We start from the raw sequence: 19546 nt of genomic DNA, 5'->3' as shown, positions 1-19546 counted from the left end.
ATTTTAAGCAATGATTATAAATCTCTCTATATTTGTTCTTCAGTGCTCATTTTCTAGGGATAATTGGAAACGAGTAATTTCCTCCGTCTGTGGTATTTCATCCCACTTGCACTTCTTGACAGAATAATTAACTCTACAGTGAAAAAAAATCAGGGGCGAAAAACAGCAGAATAGCAAAAATGGACATGTATGCTAGAGCAATGTATTTATGCACTGTGACATATTGTAAATATTGTAAATGTCAGACGTGTCCCAGGGGCCCAAGCTGCAGGGAGCCCATTCTACCACTTTACCCGTCCACCCAGTCACAAAATAAGAAAAACTGGTAAGTTATATAACAGAAATAAAGCCAAAATGGAGAAGCCATGTGTGAAAAACTAAGTAGATCTTATGATTCAATAAAACCATCTTTAATATCAATAACTTGCTGTACGACTCTCACATCTTTGTGGAGGAATTTTGGTCCACTCTTATTTACAGCTTTGCAAGGCATTTGTTTATGCACAGCTCTCTTAAGGTCCCGCCACAGCATTTCAATTGGGTTAAGGTCTGGACTTTGACTGGGCTATTGAAACCTTGATTCTTTTCTTTTTCAGCCATTTTGTTGTAGATTTGCTGGTGTTCTTGTGATCATTGTCCTGTTGGTATGAGGAGCTGGCTAAACATCTGCATTTTGGTCTTGTCTGTCATTGTTCCAGAAGCCTTGTGGTGTGTTCAGGTGTAACTTTGCAAACCAAAGCCATTCCTGGCAACCCTTCCAAACAAACCATACTTTTTCTAATTGTACTGTCATGAACATTAACATTTAACAATCTAACTGAGGTCTGTAGAGTCTGATATGTAACTAATATGAAATTTCTCTGAGCATTGCTTGATCTGACCTTGAGGTGAATTTGCTTGGACATCCACCCCTGGGAATATTTTTCCACTTTCAAATAATCTCTCACTGTAGAATGATGGACTTTAACTTGTTTGGAAATTGCCTTATAACCAGACTGATTGGCAGCAACAATTGCATCTCTAAGATCATTGCCGATTTTAACACACACCCGAAGCAAACTGCTAAAACTTCGGCTTAATTAATCAATGGCATTTGATTAACAATTGGTAACACACAACGCCGTGAAGAACTGAAATCCTGCAGCGCCCACAGGGTCTCCTGCTCAAAAAAAGCACGTGTACAGGCCTGTCTGAAGTTTGCCAATGAACATCTGAATGATTCAGAGGAGAACTGGATGAAAGTGTTGTGGTCAGATGAGACCAAAATTGAGCTATTTGGCATCAACTCCACTCGCCTTGTTTGAAGGAGGAGGAATGCTGCCTATGACCCCAAGAACACCATCCCCACTATCAAACATGGAGGTTGAAACATTATGCTTTGGGGTGTTTTTCTGGACAACTCCACAGCATCAAAGGGATGCTGGATGGTGCCATGTACCGTCAAATCTTGGGTGAGAACTTCCTTCCCTCAGCCAGGGCATTGAACATGGTCCGGGGATGGATATTCCAGCATGACAATGACCCAAAACACACGGCCAAGGCAACAAAGGAGTGGCTCAAGAAGAAGCACATTAAGGTCCTGGAGTGGCCTAGCCAGTTTCCAGACCTTAATCCCATAGAAAGTCTGTGGAGGGAGCTGAAGATTCAAGTTGCCAAACGTCAGCCTCAAAACCTTAATGACTTGGACAGGATCTGCAAAGAGGAGTGGGACAAAATCCCTCCCGAGATGTGTGCAAACCTGGTGGCCAACTACAAGAAACATCTGACTTCTGTGATTGCCAACAAGGGGTTTGCCACCAAGAACTAAGTTATGTTGTGCAAAGGGGTCAAATACAAAATACGTACAAAATCAGCAGGGGGATCAAATATTTTTTTCCTTCACTGTATGTAAAACCACAGAATTCAAAGATGGTGTACTTTCTTTTTCACACAACTGCATTTCTTGGAAGAGAGGAACAAGAGAGGGGATTCAACCACGTTCAGGAGGGAAGTATATTTTACTGTAGTAGTAATATTAAGACAAGAAGTCATCGTCTTAAACTAGAAGCTCAGATGTAATGTAATAAAGTTTTAGCTCACGGAGAGGTTGACAAGTGGAACAGCATGTGTTAAAGGCTATTCTGAATATAAACCCAAGGACCAGGTAACGTTTTTACACCAGAAACATGAGCATGACTAGAAGGGGTGAATTATTTTTATTCATATTGTATGTTTCTTTTAAAGTGTAATGTATTCAGATATATCTACTGTAGACGTAGCCCAAATTAATTTTACAGCAGGTTAAGAAAGTCAGACAAGATGGGTTGAAATTGCCAACAAATTAGATGATCGAATACCTCATTTGTGCTAGGATTTGAGAAGCACGGCCCATTATGGAAAGCTTTCCAAAGAACACACCAGAGCTGTAATGTGGAAGATCGGTAACATAACAAAGGAAGCCTTTGAATTTACACTTATATATTTTATCATGGTGTAACCTTATCCACAGCTCCATTCATTATGCAGTGTGCATGTGCTGGATCAAGTCCCTCGACTTGTTAAACGCAGGAGGAGCCTTGAAGGCTTCCATTCCCACTTATATGCAGCTTTGTAGCGTAATGTGATTGAGATGCTCTTCTCTAGGGCTGATTGTGCTCCGCAATAGAAGGTGCTACCACAATATTTCTACTTTAGGCAAGCACGAGGAAAATACAGAGAAAGTCAAAGCAATTTGCATTTTCATGAAACTACATTTCCTGTTAAGATCAGCCAGGAACATTACTATTGTATACAATGTCACAAAACATTAGGAAAACCCTGCAGTTTGAGATTTTAAATCACATTAAAATCTTAATGTGTGCTATGGAATTGGCTGGTGCAATGTAATGTAGTTTTAAAAAAGGATTTTTAAAAAACAAACAAACTCATTTTTAACTCAGGGCATACTCCAACCATGATATGAACCCCATGACCCCCAACCCCTGCTCCCTTGCTTGCTGAAGCGTACGGCAGAATGCATCTTTGTACTTTACAACTTACAGCTAGAGTAACTTCAAGTCTCAATAAGGCTTCATGAAAACTTTTGACTTGACCCTTAAGACTCTAGTTTTATTATTATTATACCTTATTTATAAAGCGCCGACAGATTCCGCAGCGCTGTACAAAGATGAAAATCTTACAGACGACAAGTACAATACAGCAATTGACATACAGATACAAGAGGAATGGCGGGCCCTGTTCCCGCAGGAACTTACAATCTAGGTGGATAAGGGGTGAGAAAGAGGTGGTGAGGACTGCGTGGTAGTGAATGATGTTAATGTAGAGCCAGATAAGGGTTGTAAGTGGGTGAGAGACAAGTTTTGATGTTTATGCCAGTGGTAAGTTTTTAGGGAGCGTTTGAAGGAGGGTAGAGTTGGTGAGAGTCGGACAGCACAGGGAAGAGAGTTCCAGAGGGTTGGTGCTGCGCGAGAGAAGTCCTGTAGGTAAACGTGGGAGGAGGTGATAAATGAAGATGCAAGGAGCAGGTCATTGTTGGATCTTAGAGGGCGGGCTGGAGTATATTTGCTGATGAGGGAGGATAGGTACAGGGCAGCGGCGTTAGTTAGAGCTTTGCAGGATAGAGTGAGTAATTTGAATTTAATTCTGCTATGGATGGGGAGCCAGTGGAGGGACTCGCAGAGAGGTGCGGCAGATGCAGAGCGTCAGGTGAGATAGATTAGTCTGGCAGAGGCATTGAGCACAGATTGAAGGGGGGGATAGTCGGGAGAGAGGGAGGCCGGTAAGTAGGTTGTTGCAGTAGTCTAGACGGGAGATTACGAGGGAGTGGATTAGTTGTTTTGCGGTACTCAAGGTGGTGGCTCCACTTTGTCCATTTTTATTATTATTATTTTTTTTTTATACTGAGCCCGATTAATTTAATTATTACTTTATTTGCGGATCATGTTTGCTTTTAAGTTAAATATTATTGAGGCCATAATTAAACAGGGAATTTTTCAGGAAAAGTTTAAAAAGAGAATAAGTCACAATGAAAACCATAAGATTGCCCCTGGTTTGGGCTTGAATATATCCTTACTGGTATTAAAATGGAAACACATACATGTGATGTACAAATGGTTTGAGAGATCTCCGCCTTTACAGTGTAGACAGAATTACAAACCCAGTCATATCATCACGCAAACTGGCACATGTATAACATTGAAAATGTCGCCACTTTAGGATGTATTCAAATGTAAATGGGATTCTACAGAATTCTGATGACATTCTTTTTTTAAACAGCAATGGCGTGATTCACTTACAATGAAATGTAAACACATTCCGGCTTAACAAACACTCCAATTGCCGGGGAAAAAAAGCAAAATGCAACTGAAGCAAGTATTTTTTCTTAGAAAATTAGCATGTTAATCCAGTGATAACATAATTCTCAGATGGAAAAAAAAAAAAACACCAAGCGGTTAATATATATTTTGCAAAGTTAACTGTAGCCATTGTGACTTTGATTCAATCTGTACATATTTTTATGTGATATTTTGTTTTAAACGTCATCTCATAGAAGCCAAGATCAGTGGCTGGATGTCGCAGAGCCAGTATTATGTAATAAATCATCTGTCCTGAAGTTCCCAACCTTCTCCACCTCACCCATTTCATACATGGGCTACTGAACCAAAATAAGCAACTTAACAACCAGGGAGAAATAATCGAAAGGAATAATCATGCAGACCCTGAGCAGGAAATAAATATCAATAATAATAATGATTTGACTTTCTAATATTATTTTATATTTTTATACGTAAATAGCTTTGCATATTTAGTATATGTAACTGAAAAATGATTCACATCAATTATGGGGAAATGGACAGAAGATAACTTTTAAGTTCAGAATTGCCTAAGCAAATAAAAGTCGTCATGTTACATTGACCTTGATGATATGTACAGAGGTCTCACACTAGTGAATATTGTTCCTGGGCTTGATGTCTGGGCTAAAAATGGCCCCTAAGAGTCTGTATATAATGTACTTGTTCTTGCTAATAAAATGACTCCTTAGTTATGTAAATGGTGTAACTAACAATTGTTTTCTTAGAATCAATGGATTAGCAAGGATCCAGTTTAGGGATTGACCAGGAGCTCTTGGACTCAAGAGCAAAACATTGTCCTGGAGGTTCTGGAATCAGAACTGCACACCAGGCCTTAGGTATGGCATTTGTGTTTGGCACTGCCTATCCCTCACCCAGGTGGTGCCCACTACTATCCCCTTTCCCTGAAACTGTGAGTTAGCTGCAACCCGCCATGACTGGTCACGCTTTCCCAGCTCATGCTGTCCTGCCTCCTCCCAGGGTAAGGGAGGCATCTGGAGGATCACCGCTGGAAAACTACCAGGTATATAAATATGGCCAATCGTATGACTGATTATGTTATTATAATGGCTAATGCTAAGGATGTCTTATTGATTTGTAAGTATACAAATGCTAAAATCTACTGTAGAGATATAATATGTTCTATAGAGAAAACAAACATTGGCAACATTCCACGTCACAATTCAGAGTCTTTCAAAACTTACCGATAAAGCCGAGCTGGGAAAATTCCAGAATCATCCACTCCTCAGAGGGCTGCTGGAGGGCAAAGTTCTTCATGGTGCTGAGATAGTTGGGTTTGGCGACAATATCGTCTTCCAGCTGCAAGAGACAATTCAAAGGAAAAACAGCCACGATCAGTGAGAATGACCCAGGTCTGGTACACAGCCCACTCACCGCACAGCTGTGGAAACAGATCTTTTATTAAAGCACATTACCTCCCAGGCCAGGGCCAAAACAGCTGCCGACATAACTATTAGGAGGGGTGGAAAATACTAAGCATGTACGCAAAGTATCTGTATCTGAAAAGCATAGGGCTTAGTAGATATACTATAACGAATAAAGTTTTCTATGCAGGTTGGGTAACTATAGCAATAGATTTTTGTTTTTAGCTGTGGGTAGTACTCAACCCTACGGAATTGACAAGGGGCCATAAATGCAACAGACAAAGTAGCTCTCTCCATTGGCAATTGCACAGTACCATGCACCACTTACCTTCAATCTTCACAAGGGTGAACATGCAAGCTTCCCCATCACAACCTGCGTCACTCCAAACCACATCCATGCATCACCCCAGCTCTACATGTGAGGTACACTTACCTGAACATAGTATGTGCCCTTAGACTGCGCGTACATCATTAAGAAGCAATAATCTAGATTCTGCTTTGTCCTCCATCTGCAAAACAAATAGCCAGTTAGATTAATTTCGGGTTATGCAGCTGAATATTAGAGCTTCTATATTTAGAGAGGCAAATATTCTTCGAATTAACCAGAGAACATATCGGGTTGTGTTTAATAGTCTCTACTTCTTTGAAATATACTTCCGTCCTGCACGTTGTTTGAGTGGCTTTTTGTATTTAAATTCTAAAAAGGATGAAGGTTATTTTAGTCCCAAAGTTGTCAGCAGGCATCTAACTGCCCAGTTCTACAACTACTAAGGAGCATTTCTCTACCTTCCAAAGTAGAGCTCACATTAAGTGGTTACAATATACAAGAAACAGTTAAGAAATTAGGACTGGAAAATCTACCAACTGTAAATAGATGGGCCGAGAAAGTCTGGATGTGTTCTTTGTTGACAGCCTAATAATGTCCAGCAGAGCCAGGTTAAGGTTGGAAGAAACTAGGTTGCATGCCATGCCTAGACCCCAACCCACTCACTTGTAATGGTCAGTAATCTGGCATCAAGCACAATGAAAATGCAAGGGAGGAATGATAGAAACCTATACCAGGAATGGAATGGTCCTTAGTAAGAAACTCTAGATAGAGCGTTTTACACGGGACATTTTTCTCTTTAGAATGAGTCTTCATGTGTTAATTTTACATTGTGGTAACCAAGAACTTCCTAGAATTTGTGCTTTGGCCAAGGGCTTTCAGAATCGCAAGACCTTGTTATATTTATTCTATTTTAGAACAAAATGTAGATTAAACAATGTAACTATATGGTAATGATTGCAGAGACCTAAAAAGCAAAGACGTAGCAAACAGAACGACAAGCAAACCTCGCCCTAGGTCACATTTCAAACCGCTAAAGTCTAGGAAAAGTTGGTTGATAAAAACAGTCACGTTTTCCAAATAAATTCTGCATATCTGAGATGCTGAGTAGCCTAACAGTTCTTAGTAAACTGCACTGCTCTTCACTACCTACTGAAACCTCCTCCCCAAATCCTTTAGATTTTCACTTAATAGGCTTAAACGTGGGCACAACAAACACAGATCATTTTGGGGGTTTCTTGCCGTACAACAACATATATCATTTGCAAACCTACTGCTTTATGAGTCATGTTCCACAATAACATGTCCCATACATAAAATGTTCCTGTGACTTTAGTCCTATAATAACTGTTTGTATCATACACTAGTGTTTATTTTTTATTTTTTTAGAAAAAAAAAAACTAATTAAATGAGACCAGGGGCAGGTTTTGCCTGTCTGAATTTGGCCACCATACAGGAGCTCAGTGATGTCAACAACTTTACATGACCCTATAGTAGTAGTAGTAGTAGTAGTAGTGTGTGTGTGTGTGTGTGGTTGAGGTGTTGCCCCAAAGAAGCGCCAACATTTTCCCGAATGTAGCTGATTTGGCCAACAATCTGTTTAAAATAGTATAAATTGTCTTTACTCTGCTGTTTCTGTTGGAAAGCTTAGAAACAGAAGAACATTCCAACAACGCTTATAACAAAGGAATCAGGATGGTGCAAGTTGTTGTGCTTCAGAAGTATGTTATAAACAAGAAGAAATGAGAACCAAAACACCTTCGACTATACCTGAAACTAACCCAAACACTGCTAGCAAAAAAGACACACAACATTTATCTCAAAAAAAAATAAAAAAATAAAAAAAAGGAAAACAAAGCTGTGTTTGTGTGGGCTCCTCTATTATCTTTTTGTAACCGTAGTCACTTGTAGTGTGCTGAGGGTGGAAAATTCCTCAATGAAGCGGTTAACATTGAAACTGGGAAAAACAAGGAATCCAATTGTAGTCAATTTAAGTGGGTCTTGCTTTAAACAACGTACGTTCTGGATAATAACAGCCAAGCTAACTCAAGAATCAGCAAATTCTTCAGTATGCAAAATGGTAGAAGACACACATATACTATATATATATATATATATATATATATATATATATATATATATATATATATATATATATATACATATACACACACACACACACATATATTACATACATACATTTAAAAAAATAATAATAAAAAAATTACCTGACACGCTCTCTAGGATCACCAAAAGATTCCCTAAGACGTGAAAAATCAGGATAAAAATTGGGTGATGGAGAGATAACTTCCAGAAGGCCAGACTGTATTTCAACCGGGAACCTAGATAAATTAAAACAAATATACTTAATAATAAAAAAAAAAATTAAATACAAGATCCGTTTGTTTTAATTATTGTTATGTGGTTTTCCCTGTTGTATCACCAGTGTATCACATGCCCTTACGTCTGACCAGGTCCTGGCCATAATCCTCTGGAACTGTTTCTCGGCTGGGACCCAAGCAATTGCCCTCTGACTTTTAACCCCTCATAACCAGGACACCATTGACTCGACCAGGGTGCTCTTTTGTAGAGTTAACCCACATGTGGTGGGGTACAGACCAGGGGTGGTTTGGAGAGGGAGCCTCCTATGGAACCCGAGTTTCTGGTGACTTCCAGGAGCAGGGTTCAGCTACCGTAAGTTAAACGACAAGACCACGACTGACGCTTAGCCCATGCCCTGAGTAGATGAGCTATTAGACCGCAAGCTACAGATCCCGCTGGCCACGGAAGCAATTTGGAAGTCGGCATTCATCACCTCCTTCGGCTTGTACCAGTTTAAGGTTATGCCACTTGGGATGAAGAATGCCCCGGCGACCTTTCAGCGGATGATAGATCGGCTCCTCGATGGCCTCCAGGATTATGCTTGTGCATTCCTGGATGACATTGCGATCTATAGCAACACCTGGGATGAACACCTCACTTGGGGGTTGTGTTAGACCGCATCAGGACTGCGGGTCTAACCCTGAAGCATGACAAGTGCACGATAGGGGTTTCTGAGGTCCCACTCCCAAAACAAAGACACAGGCCTTAGCCTTTCTGGGTACGGCCGGTTACTACCGGCGGTTCGTCCCCGACTACAGCTCCATCGCCAGACCCCTGACTGACCACAACCCACTAATCTGGATTAACCAAGTCTCCGGGGACAATGGACGCCTATTACCGTGGAGTCTAGCCCTGCAACCCTACAATTTCAGTGTTTTGGTTTTTTTAAGTTTCATTTTAAATACGAACACCACGCAATCCAAATAAACCACAAACACTGCTAATGTATCAATAACAAAGTGATTTGAGTTAAATCGGTGGATTTGCTAGCATTACATAAGGTAACTCATTAAATCAGATGTATAATCACTCCTAGACAAAACATACCAGGCATAAATAGTACATTTTGTGTGTTTCTTCACTACACCTTTTTATTGTGTATGTATAAATAGGTCTGGCAAATCCGATGCCCTACTGCTGTTCAGGTTGGCTGAACATTAGACAATTATTTTACCTCACATTTACCACACATTTCTTAAAATAGAGTTTGCAAGTAAACACGTCTGAAGCACATTGTGTGCAAACGAGAAAGCCGCATAAGAACACAACAAGCATAAACATTACTGCATGAGAGTCACTAGACACAATAGTGCAGTGGGTTCTATTGTTCCCAGCAGCTTACGGTTTCCAGAAAACCACCTAGAAGAGTAAATGGAATATGTTGTATATGTTGTAAATGCACACGTTACTAGCTGGAGCTTTTCCGAATGTAAGGAAGCATATGGTACACATGACGTTGGGTGTACCATCAGTCCAACGTGAGAACGATCTTCTCTAGCTGTCCTTGACAAAAACAATTAGGCAAACCTTACTTGCATACAAAGTGAGGCATGTACAATAATTCTATTAAGAGATACCCTCCTTTACTTACCCCCACCGATCACTTCCGCCTTTTCTGGCTCTGCACTAAAAATCAGTAGGCAATGGAAGACAATAAAAAGAGGGTTCTCTTAAAGTATATAATTATGCAAACATTACATGTAATAAGGTTTGCTTAATTGTTTGAGGAAACAAAAAACATAACTGGCACTTTCAGGAACTGGCAAGCTCGCCTGTCTGAATAATGTTTTTTCCAAATAATGCTCAACTACCCGATCCAGGCTATCCCTGAAATAAGTAAATCCCACATTATTCTTCATTGCTAAACATAGTATGAAAAACATACTTTATATATATTATAGGCATACCAATACTTTTTCAACCCTCAAGGGTATTGTGAAATAAAAAGGGTTAGTGGGATCAGCGGGCTATACCTAAGAGGCAGACATTAAGTACACGTTGACTGATGACCTGTCCATCAAGAGAAGCAACGCAGCCGGCATAAAACACATTTAGAATTTATCTCGTGGTAATGTCAGCAGCCCCCCGCTACACAATGAGCCCATTAGAAGCAGCCCGTTATCCTCTGATAGCCGTCCGTTATTCTGCGTGTTGGCAGGAACTGCCCGTCGCATCAGAAGATGCATTTGCTACTCTTTGAGTGGGGCCCCGGGCCGAAGGACGATTCCTTTTGTGCTTACGCTTCAGTCTCAAGAGGTTTTTCTGAGCCTTTTCATCCTACAGTGAATAGCTGTATCTAGATGGAGAGTCCTAATCCCACATACTACACAGATTGACGGATCATTTGAAATGCTGTCTGCATGGTCCCCAGGCAATCACAGTGTTAACCATCACTATGAAAGCCATGCTTACCCCTGTGGCAATCACAAAGGTTCATAATAACCGGAACAGCACAAAACTAAAGCAATTGGGGGATGAAACTCTAATTTTGGAGTTATTAACAAACATCTCATTGGTTTCTACGACATGTTTATGCCGTTTGGTCCAGGTGTAGCACTTTTCATCAGAGCTGCTCCGACTTTGCATGGATATGAACGGCACCTTTCTTTTGATGAGGGAAAGATGGAAATTATGACCCATGTCCGTACAAGCTTTTATAAATAGTATAAATACAGAAGCACGTGCTCACATCAGTAGCATGTACAATTCTCCGATGCCTGCAAACGGAAAGGGAGACGTCGGTGCATCCATGCCCCCCCATTCAGGGCAGTTTTAAGGATGTATCAATTGTGTCACAAATCAACTAAGAAGAAAACCAATAAACAAAAAAGTACAAACATTTATTCAAGTAAAAAAGGTTTTTTTTTGTTTTTTTTTAACCAACAAAATGTTTTGTTTTTTAAATGTTCCTATATTTTTTGCCAATATGAGTGAAGACGCATTAAAAACTTGAAAAGGACAAATATTGAAATAAAATTAAAGTTTTTTGAGTGTTGTTTCCAATCCTGCCCTAGACACCGCTTTTTCATCTTATAGTGTTGTGTTCTCTCTTACAACAGAGTTTCTGGGGTAAGATATTGTATTGTGATTCTACTCTATAGATTTCTACAGCCTGGAAAATATAAATGGATTTGGTTACATCCAGACTTACGTGGTTTTGATGTTTTCTGCCACTGACGTTGCATACTGAGCATCGGTCTGCAAGGAAAAAAAAATAAAAATAAAAAGAGAGAATGATAGGAAAAATAACCCGATAAGAAAGCGCTGGGATCTTATCAAACGCACAAGTGAAGTTAATAGAGGCTTTTTTGCCGATATTGTCTTTCCCACAGTTACACGAACTACGAAACAGACGCCAGCTGTCTGCTCATCCAGCTCAACGGGTCCCCAATTCGTGAATCAATAAGCTATACTTATCACCTTCTGTAGATGTGAGTCAATCCTGCCAAGCCACATACCCGCCATATTCTTTAATGATGGCTAGTAGTGCTACAAAGTCTTACGTCAAATGATTTACAATAAAAAAAAAAATTAGAAAAAACTCCCAAGATGTCTCAGGTTTTATTCTGGTGGAAGATTTTTGTAGTGGCACATTCTGGAGCCAGGCCCTTCGTATTCTACTGTGATTAAAATGGGAATTCCCACCATGCTTTTTAATATAACATTAAGTATGTAAATAATACATCCCTAATGCTTTATCTGAAACCTCCATAATAATTTAATTTTATTTAATGTTTCACAAGAGTAATCACCTACCCATGATACTCTCCAAGCTTGACCTCGCACACTATAGCAATTATGTGAAACACAGCATGTAGCATAATCACATTATATATTATAATTATATTATATATATATATATATATATATATATACACACACCATAAATGGCATCTAACATCCCATACGTCAGTGGAGGATAGCACTGCCCATTACTAGGTAGCCTGCTGACCACGGAACTACATCATCAACTAAAAAACGGGGAGTTGCTCTTTAAAACAGAAATATTTTTCCCCAACTATAACTAAAAAAGGTAAAAAGAAAAAAAATATATAAAAATATATATTTTCATGTCGTAAAATGCACTTGAGTCCGTGCAAAGTGAGCTCCAATGTGCATTAAAAGTATACATGCATAATTAAGGACCATCATTTTCCTTTATTAGTAACATTTATAGTCCAGCAACACTGTGAATTTAAACAAAAATAAAAATATAAACTCTTGATATATCGCGGCAAGCTACGGCTTTAGATTTTGAGAGATGCTGCGTATCACTCATGTCCGCTGCTGCAAGCGACAGCCACAAATAGTGTTACAAGAGCAAAAAAGCTCCGGAATTATGTTTGACACATATTGCTGAAGACAGGAGGAATGTTTAAAAGCAAAGTCCCCGGAGTTAGATGACAATTTACGGCAATACTGACGGGGATGCCCAAAATACTTCAGTTCTGTGATATGTTTGCACAGCTATATTTACCAAGGAAAAACGGCAACCATTAATTCTTGGCCGATAAATTCTCAGAGAGGTTTAAAGACCGGACTCTTGGCAGCGTCTATTAATGTTTGACGCTGGTTTTCTTTGCTTAGAGGCCAAGGAGAGGTGGGAAAAACACTTCTCCCGGGTTAAATAACCCTTAGCTCGGGGACAGACATCACACTTTCACACCATTCTGTATTTCACGATGTTAAAGCAAGGCTGGCTTGCCTGCGGGCAAACATGTCTCCAAACATCTAAAATAGCCAAAGAAGGACACTTATATTCCATGCCTGACCCGCGGCAGAGCTTCACCACTGAGACTTGGTACTGTGGGAACGGTACTGTTCTTCCTAAATACGGACACTTGGGACGTATGGTTATATCAGGCACCACAATTCCAACTAAGTGATTCGTGGCACATATCCGGTAGAATGGGTTTGCCCAAACGGAAGTCAATGGATCTAGAGTACCCCAGTTTAGTTCTTCTAGGATCCCAGCCTGGAACTTTATACACCATACTTGTTCTGCATACATACATACATACATACATGACCCGTGACATAAACATGATGGCCAGTAACGGCCTAACACATGCTCCATCTTTGACCTTTACAATAAATGCAGTCTGGTGTCAAGGGGCAGCATAAATATCGCTCCTGTCTAGATTTAACACTTTCTGAGATGAAATTATCTTAATCATTGTAGTTCTAGGAGGGGTGAACTCGAAGCATTAAATGGTTAAACGAAATCTACAGCCCAAAAACCGACGTCAACTAAAAAGATTATGTAGCAGTGACAAACACCGAGACATGTTGACATTGTGTGTCTCCAACACCCAGCGAGGAGCTAGATTTAAGTTCTTGCTCTCCTCTTCCTGCTGTGTTCTTCAGTTGAGCTCTGCCCTGAAAGTTTCCACCGCGAGAAAATCTCTTCCCCGGTTTGGTGGAAAGTACAATGTGACATTTTAAATGCATCAACCATACACAACAGTGTTAGAAAAGGGTATTTTAAAACCAAAATTGCAAGGTTATATTCTCACAAGACAATAGCTAAAGTTTAAAGAGCGCTGTTATTTGAGCAGAGTTTACTGTAAGAATACAGAAAACACATGAAATGTTACTACCATATATATATATATATATATATATATATATATATATATATATAACAAATTAAACATATTTTTATTTTAATGGTGGATAAGCTCCTACTACTGTGTTGTTCTCCACATCAAGCTAGAAAAACTCACCAAAAATTGGATCTCAATTATATGTCTTTTTCCAAGGAATCGATTCTATCTATTTTTAGGTACATAAAAACATATTTTTTTTTTGTTTGGCAGATTCGCAGTAATACAACCATGATACCTGGGATTTGATATGATTACACACTTTAAGAGAATGGCAGGGGAAATCCAAATAAAAATGCTCTTTAAGTTCCATATAAAACTCGAATCTTTTAAGGGGTGCAGGTCACCGGCTACAGGGGTTCGCAAATCATGATACTGAGATACAGCCTTTACACCTGTGCTCATCCCAGTTGGAGCAAAATGGGTTAAATTACACTAAAATTACACAAATCCACATGTCAGAGAAGAATTGCGGAGCTCTCTTTCTAAACACAGCATTTGCCCTAATTTTCGATATATATATATCAGATATCAGTTTCTATTAGAATGACATCATGGGAAAACCGTTGTCTCGGCACAGATGGACGCACCATGTTTAAATTAAAAGCTTGTTAAAACAGGTCACTTGAGGCCGCCGCTATTTAAAATAAATATTTGCACTGGTTGATGTACAGCAAACAAAGGCAGCGGTCCTGAACTTCGACCGCTGTGATCACCCAGGTCTGGGTGGGCTCCAATTATCTGTTCTGCCGCCAAAGCAAGTTTTGCAATGGAGTGACTGCAGCGTTAATGCAAACGCTACCTGCCAACGCCTGGCCAGACTACACGGGAAATATGTCGGACTCCACCTCGGCGTCTCGGTAACAGGAGAGCGGCAGATTAATTCTCAGGAGCGCTCTCTATTTCTCGGGAACTAGGCTAGCTCATCATTATCTGCCCTAGATTGCTATTGGTTTTCTCCTTCTCCAGCCAAGGTCAGAGGGAAAAAAAAAAAAACAGGACAAAGCTACTAAGAATACATAATGATTGAAAATATAAAGTCTTTAACCTCTGTTAGGCTTGCGATTAATAGTTTTAGCTTGGACGCAGTCCTGTAAAGGGACGAGAAACGCAAGGTGTCATATTCTAGAAATTCCCAAACTCATCAGCTGTAGATGTCTACAGCTCTCTGCGGACAAAATGTATTAAATAAATGACAATTCTAGAGATCACTTATTAGTTGACTGTTAATTGCCAGATTTTTTTTCTACAATCACCAACCCTGAGACCATAAAATTCTGAGATTGTATTTTATGAAAGGCCCTACATTTCAACACGGATAAAAGGCTGGACATTTCACCTCGCAGAAAATTAACTTTGGTAAAAATAGGCATTAAGAGCAGAGTTCAGGTATCAGACTTTACTGTGCACTAGACGGGACCTTCATCAGTGACCCGGTTCTGCAAAATTCATAGTTAAAACCTTCTTTGAACAATGCATTACACGGGGCCAGCTCGGGCCATCTACAAGATCACTGCTAAGGCTGGCCAATCATAATGCAATCTGTGAATGAAACTGCAGCTCTCCTGTGAACTCTCCATGGATTTGGTGATGTTGAGCAGCCCCCCATAAAGTTTCATGGTGTTTTTTGTTGTTTTTTTTTGTTTTAAAGCTAAAACTTTACTTCCTAAATATTGATCAAACATTTTACTCCCAACAAAAGATGAATACATTGACATTGTAACAAAGGAATGAAAAGGAATGAAAAGAAAGGGGAAGTGCCAACAAATGATGGGTTTTGGGGTTTTTTTTTCTAGAAAAAACTGTTTTTGAATTTTCCCTTCCCTTTCCTGAGCTGCTGGATCTCTCCTCCTTTTCTATCTCTTTTTACTTAATAGCATTGGCTTGGGATGGTGTTCTGCATTGGTAGACTGTCTAGTTCCCGAATCTGCATTGTACAGGAACAGTGTCATCCGAGATCAAACTACAACTAAATCTAAATACCATCTCTAGTGTTATTTTGTTTTATGGTTTTCTTTTTAAGCTACTCATATTTTTTCCTGCCATCTCTTATGCCTGCTTTTTTACCCAAACAACAAAATCAAACTCATGGACACGTACGCATCAGCTGGACTATAAAATAACAAAAGAGGACCTTGTCAGCAGAAGACAGAGACAAATAAACCTTTATGCACGTAAGAGAGATAGCAGGAAGAAAGCGACGGGTTGCATAACCAGCTCTCATGTTACCGTAATTCCAGTGTCAGGCCTTTTTGTGCCCGTGGCCCTCAAAAATAAACAAGCACACAAAAGGTTAGCGCTTATCAGTATTTGCCAGAACAAAGCTTGGCTGCCTCAACTCAAACAGATATCTTGGCACCTAGCAACTATAATCTGTAGTCAGGTTGAGTGACGAGTCAATGTCCGCTGTAAAGCTGTGATACCAAACGAAGGATGGAGAATAAATTAAGCATTATGGATCAGGTTAGCAAAACACCGCGGTACCTCAGCTATTAGCACTACGATCACGCAGTCATCCTTCTCCTGCTGATTGAGCTCGGAAATCAGCGAGCTTAGGGTGTCCGTCAAATAGGAGTGAACTTCCCGCTTCACGCTGGGGATCCCCATCACTATAGATACTGAGGGTCAAGCAAGGCAAAATAATAAATTACAGAGTACACATCTTGCATTAAAAAAGCCAGTTTTAATAAGTTATTCACTAAATCAAGTTTTAAAACCCTAAAAAACCCCCATAAAAGAATAACAGCTGCCTCCAACCATATCCTATTTTTAAGCTCTCTAATGTCAGGCCTGTTACCGTATTAAACGTCTATGTTGCTAGCGGCATTGATTAGTTCATATATATATATTAGTCATATATATAATGCTAAGCTTCACCTATGTTTCAAACAGAACCGATGAAAATGCTTACCTCCAGTCCGACCCTGGCCCACGTGGACAGCCGGCTGCAGGCTATTCTCCTTGGCCAGCAGGTGTGGCAAGTGATGGAAGATAGTAGGCAAATGCAACACATTCTTATTTGTGATATTCCACAGCTTTAGCTTTGTTTCATCTTGAACAAGAAGTTTGAGATGAGAAAAAAAAATGAGTTAGACATAGCTGACGATCAGTGGGTAGCATTTGGACTTGCTGTGATGTAATACGTAGGGGAGGAATGACGGGACTCTGTTTCTAGGCAACTCTAGTACTTCAGATAAACTTTTAAAAATAATTGTGTAAGTGACAGGGAACATTAAGGAGAGAAACATTGACAGACAGGTTTCTTTAACTTCTCTCTACACAACACAGCAGTTATCTGGGGATATATTTAGAGGCCCACTAGGTGGAAAATCTTCTTTAATTAAAGATAAACCAAGTAATACAGCATTGTAAAAGAATGCATGCCATTCTTTGTCACCATATGATTCAATGGAAGGATTTTGCTGATTGGACCTTTTCGCTGGAGAGCAGAAAACACTTAACCTTTGCACCAAATTTCTTCTTTATACATATAGTCCGGTAAAAAAAGAGAAAGAACACCCTCTTTGAATTCTATGGTTTTACGTATCAGGACATAACAATCATATGTAACTACAACTTCAGATGAACAACAACAAATGACATATTACACCGTGTCATGATTTATTCAACAAAAATTAAGCCAAAATGGAGAAGCCATGTGTGAAAGTACGCCCTTATTCCTTCCATATGACTTAAGATGCTAAGTTGCAGATAGATGCTGTAAACTAAATGTCGTTGATTAATTGATCATGAGCAAGTGTGACTACCTCTATAAAAAAGAAAGTTCTAGCAGTTTGCTGGTCTGTAGCATTCAGGTGTGTGTTAACACAATGCCAAGAAGGAAATACATCAGCAATGATCTTAGAGAAGCAATTATTGCTGCTCATCAATCTGCTTTTCCAAACAATTTAAAGTCCATCATTCTACAGTGAGAAAGATTATTCAAAACTGGAAAACATTCAAGACAGTTGCCAATCTTGCCAGGAGTGGACGTCCCAGCAAATTCACCCCAAGGTCAGATCGTGTAAGTCTCAGAGAAATTGCAAGTGTTACATCTCAGACTCTACAAGCCGCAGTTAGCATGTTAAACGCTTAAGCTCATGACAGTACAATTAGAAAAAGATTGAACAAGTATGGTTTTTGTTTGGAAGGGTTGCCAGAAGAAAGCCTCTTCTCTCTCTAAAAAAAAAAAATAAAAAAAAAATACATGGCAGCATGGCTTAGGTTTGCAAAGTTGCATCTGAACAAACTACAAGAGACTTCTGCAACAGTGTCCTTTGGACAGACAAGACCAAAGTGGAGATGGTTGTGCTCATATGCTGTGGTTCTGTGCGTTATGGCCAAACATCAACTGTTAAGCACGGTGGTGGTGGGGTGATGATTTGGGTTTGTTTTGCAGACACAGGACCTGGGGACCCTGCAGTCATTGAGCCGACCATGAACTACTCTGTATACCAAAGTATTGTAGAGTCAAATGTGAGGCCATCTGTCTGACATATAAAGCTTGACTGAAATTGGATTATACAACAGGACAATGATCCCAAACACACCAGCAAATCTACAAAAGAATGGCTGGGGGAAAAAAATCAAGGTGTTGCAATGGCCCAGTCAAAGGCCAGACCTCAACCCGATTGAAATGCTAATATATTTGGGTGGATTCTGCAGAGTACCCCCATACATTTGCAAAATGGACCACATAAAAATGTAAAGGGGTCATGCAGCTATCGTATTTATTAAAGTGCATACGACGGCCTGAGTGTCCTTTAAAGTGTTGCCAAAGCATTTATCCTTCTGGTTTCTGTAACCAGCCTTGGCGTTTCAGAGATTACTTTTTAGTTCCTGGTATCCCTTACCAGACAGGCTGCTCCACGTTCGGTTGATATCTCGCAAGGCTTGTTTTTCGGATATGGCCCTTTTTATTTCATCCAATACAAGGTTCAGTTCTTTGGAGCGTTTCAGGTTCTCCTGCTCTGCCGCATGCAGCCGATCCTTGAGGCCCAGGAACTCCCGCTGGTACACATCCACCACATCCCCTGTAGACAGAAGATAGAAGCCTTATGAGATGAGCTGCTAATTAAAATGAAAGCAATAAAGGACCAATCTTTCAGATCTCAACAATGGTGCAAAATTCACTAAGCTTTGAGCTGTAGAAAGATGACATGTTTCATGTTACAGATTTAATGATATGCCATCAAGGATCCACAGAGTTTGTCCTTTTAGAAGAACTGCATCGTTAGAACAGAAAAGATGTATTTTGATCAATGCATTTCAAAAGAATGGGTAAGCCCATAATGCGTAGTTAATGTGATGAATGTTTTATCCCACCACAAATTCCTGCTTACCAGATAAACCCCGTAGTCTTTTATAAGCACCATTTCCATTCTCGCACGTAAACACAAGACCTGGCGTATTCCAGCCACAGTTCACGTGGGTCCGTTACCTATAACTTGTGGGTAACGTGACCTGCTTCAAATAGGACATTAAATTCCAATTTTTTGTACAACGTGGAAGCACTGGTAG

General features: G+C 39.8%; 1 protein-coding gene across 1 annotated transcript in view; it reads right to left on the bottom strand.

The window, feature by feature from the left end:
* LOC149297847 (alpha-1,3-mannosyl-glycoprotein 4-beta-N-acetylglucosaminyltransferase B-like) overlaps positions 1-19546 on the bottom strand; it is a 109629-nt gene that overhangs the window by 26475 nt on the left and 63608 nt on the right. The window contains exons 2-8 of the mRNA XM_089488040.1: positions 18880-19059; positions 16938-17078; positions 16511-16644; positions 11572-11618; positions 8267-8380; positions 6147-6222; positions 5534-5648 (exon numbers count right to left, since the gene is read on the bottom strand). Of these exons, the coding sequence (XP_089344166.1) occupies positions 5534-5648; positions 6147-6222; positions 8267-8380; positions 11572-11618; positions 16511-16644; positions 16938-17078; positions 18880-19059 (807 nt within the window). The remainder of the gene's footprint in view (positions 1-5533; positions 5649-6146; positions 6223-8266; positions 8381-11571; positions 11619-16510; positions 16645-16937; positions 17079-18879; positions 19060-19546) is intronic.

This window comes from Sceloporus occidentalis, unplaced genomic scaffold (assembly GCF_023333645.1).
Source record: "Sceloporus occidentalis isolate IW3139 unplaced genomic scaffold, rSceOcc1.0.p SCAF_36, whole genome shotgun sequence".
Classification (NCBI taxonomy): Eukaryota; Metazoa; Chordata; class Lepidosauria; order Squamata; family Phrynosomatidae; genus Sceloporus; species Sceloporus occidentalis.
Note: the sequence above shows the minus strand (reverse complement) of the source record. Positions and strands in the feature narration are given on the sequence as shown.